The sequence below is a fragment of the Frankliniella occidentalis genome, unplaced genomic scaffold, assembly GCF_000697945.3.
Source record: "Frankliniella occidentalis isolate FOCC.00 unplaced genomic scaffold, Focc_3.1 Scaffold493, whole genome shotgun sequence".
Lineage (NCBI taxonomy): Eukaryota > Metazoa > Arthropoda > Insecta > Thysanoptera > Thripidae > Frankliniella > Frankliniella occidentalis.
In genome coordinates this window covers 85,747-87,926 of record NW_026267611.1, presented here as the reverse complement: position 1 = coordinate 87,926, position 2,180 = coordinate 85,747, and the positions used below count along the sequence as shown (strand labels likewise).

The window sequence follows — 2,180 nt, the reverse complement described above, 5'->3', positions numbered from 1 at the left end:
CCACTTCCCCACCTCCCGCCGTGCGAGACACCACTCCAAGTCGCCAAACACCCGGCGCGCCCAACAGCTCTGATCAACAGCAGCCTGTCGGACGGTCGCGCGGGCCAATCGATGGCGGCACTCGCGGTCGCCGCCGTGCGGCCCCGCGGCGGCCTATGCAGGCCGAAGAGATCCCCGGCGCCTCGGCCGCGGGCGCCAGTCGAGCCTCTGCCCCGCCATGGCCTCTCGCGCGCACGTCCGGGCGGCCGTCGGGCTCCTGCGCCGCTTCACCCGCTGGGCCGGGGGCGACTACTACGACGGCACCACCTTGGTCCAGCGGGGCACCCGGGGATGGTAAGGCGCACGCCCGCGCCCACCCGCCCCGGGGGGGGGGGGGTCCCTCTCCCACTTTGCTCCACGACCCTTTACCGGCCACCCGTCTCTCTGGCGCAGGTTGTGGCAGGTGGGCCGGGTGATGGGCCTGCTCCCGATCTCCTTCAAGAACTGCGTCTGCCCGTCGCAGCCGGCCTTCCTGTCGTCGCGCGGCTCTGACCGCCTCGGCGACCCTGGCTTGCCGCCGTCCTGGGACGCCACCGGGCGCATCGGTGGCGTAAAGGTACGTGCTTTGCATGATGAACACGACCGGCTCGGCCAGCTGTGAGCTGTCCGTGCTTGGACACGACCGCACGCAGAGAACCATTTAGTTGATACAACCAAATAAGGGTCGCACGAAATAAAATTTAGTTCCTGAAACAGATGACTTACTTTTTAGTCAAAGCAATCGAAATTTCATCCACACTAAAATTTTATTGGTTTTAGATTTGGTCCCTTGGGACTTAACGATTTTCTGTGTGCGGCTTGGCCAGCTCTGTGAACCACCCTCTGTCGCAGGAATGCTCGTGTCCGGTGGCTGCGCGCTCCGTACCCTGGATGATGTACTCATGCGGCGTGGCCGCCGTGCTGCTGCCCATGTCGATGTACGCCGTGTACTCGGACCGGGCGGAGGCGCGGGCGGGCCGGCCGTCGCTGCGCATGTCCACGCGGACGGACGAGCTGGTCACCTTCTGCGACATCCTCAGCAACTCGTTCTGCACGCTCGTGTGCTTCCTGCAGCTCGCCTACCAGATGCAGAAGGGCTCGCTCTTCTCCCTGCTCGACCAGATGCAGCAGGTGGACCGCCTGCTGCAGATACGGCCGCCGGCCGTGCCCGGCCTCCTGGCGCTGTGGCTGCTCCTGCTCATCCTCATCATGTTCATGGACGCCTCCATGTGGACCGAGATGAACCAGGGGCTGCAGTACGCCGCCACCTACCTGCCCTTCTACGGCGTCTACCTCAACACCTTCGTGATGGAGGTCCTGTTCATCGACGAGGCGCACAGCATAAACATGCGCTTCAAGGCCCTCAACCAAATGCTTGACGCAGCGCTAGCACTGCCCAGCTACCAGGGTAAGATTATGTCGGAAATAGCGGGTGCATCATAAAGGTTTCTTCTTCCTGCTTTGGCTAGCCTTCACTCCCACCCCCGTTCTCGACCAATCGGAAACGTTTGTGATCTATCCGTTATTCTTCTTCTACCGTTAGCCGAAATACACTATTTCAGACGTTAAAACTAGACGAAAGAGAAAGGAGTTACTCGGCCCCGTTAAGGACGTTATGGTTTATCCTTTTCAGCAACTGCCACTTATATACTTTAATAAAATGAACAAGACGGTAGCGCTTGCACTGGGCCGGGGCCGGGCTGAGCGTTGTACGTAGTTCGGTATGAGCAAAGCAGAAGGCGGACAGTTGTGTTTCACTACCGCCGCGAGCGCGCACCTCTAGATCCCCAGTGTAACCTTATTTCGTGACGTTTTCGGTTGTATTATTTTACTTTGATCACTCAACTTACGTGAGTTGTTAAGTGGATTTAAAAGTGTGACCTTAAAAAAGAACTTTACAAGCATCTTCAAAATCAGTCCGGTTGAAGGTTTGGGGAGCAGTGCCTCATAACCTAACTTGAGGCAAACAACGCCAGAGTCCCCATTTGATAGACCATTTCACCCCAGCGCTTTTCGACCTCTCGAAGAACAAAAATACCGGAAGTCGTGCAGTATATGGAACGTTCCTAGCCGTTAAACACGTTAGATTGAAGCGGTGTGTGCCGTAATAATATATTTTTGACTAAATTTAGGACTGAGAAGAGTAGATTGTCGGTTGCATT

At 57.5% G+C, this 2,180-nt stretch overlaps 1 protein-coding gene across 3 annotated transcripts in view; it reads left to right on the top strand.

The window, feature by feature from the left end:
• LOC113204263 (gustatory receptor for sugar taste 43a-like) overlaps positions 1-2,180 on the top strand; it is a 5,768-nt gene that overhangs the window by 1,709 nt on the left and 1,879 nt on the right. For 2 of the 3 annotated variants that reach the window (XM_026419381.2, XM_052275022.1), the window contains exons 1-3: positions 101-333; positions 433-595; positions 871-1,426. In XM_026419381.2, coding sequence (XP_026275166.2) covers positions 218-333; positions 433-595; positions 871-1,426 — 835 coding nt within the window. In that variant the 5' untranslated portion in view covers positions 101-217. Of the gene's footprint in view, positions 1-100; positions 334-432; positions 596-870; positions 1,427-2,180 lie in introns of those variants that run through there. The other variant, XM_052275021.1, reaches the window with a different exon arrangement.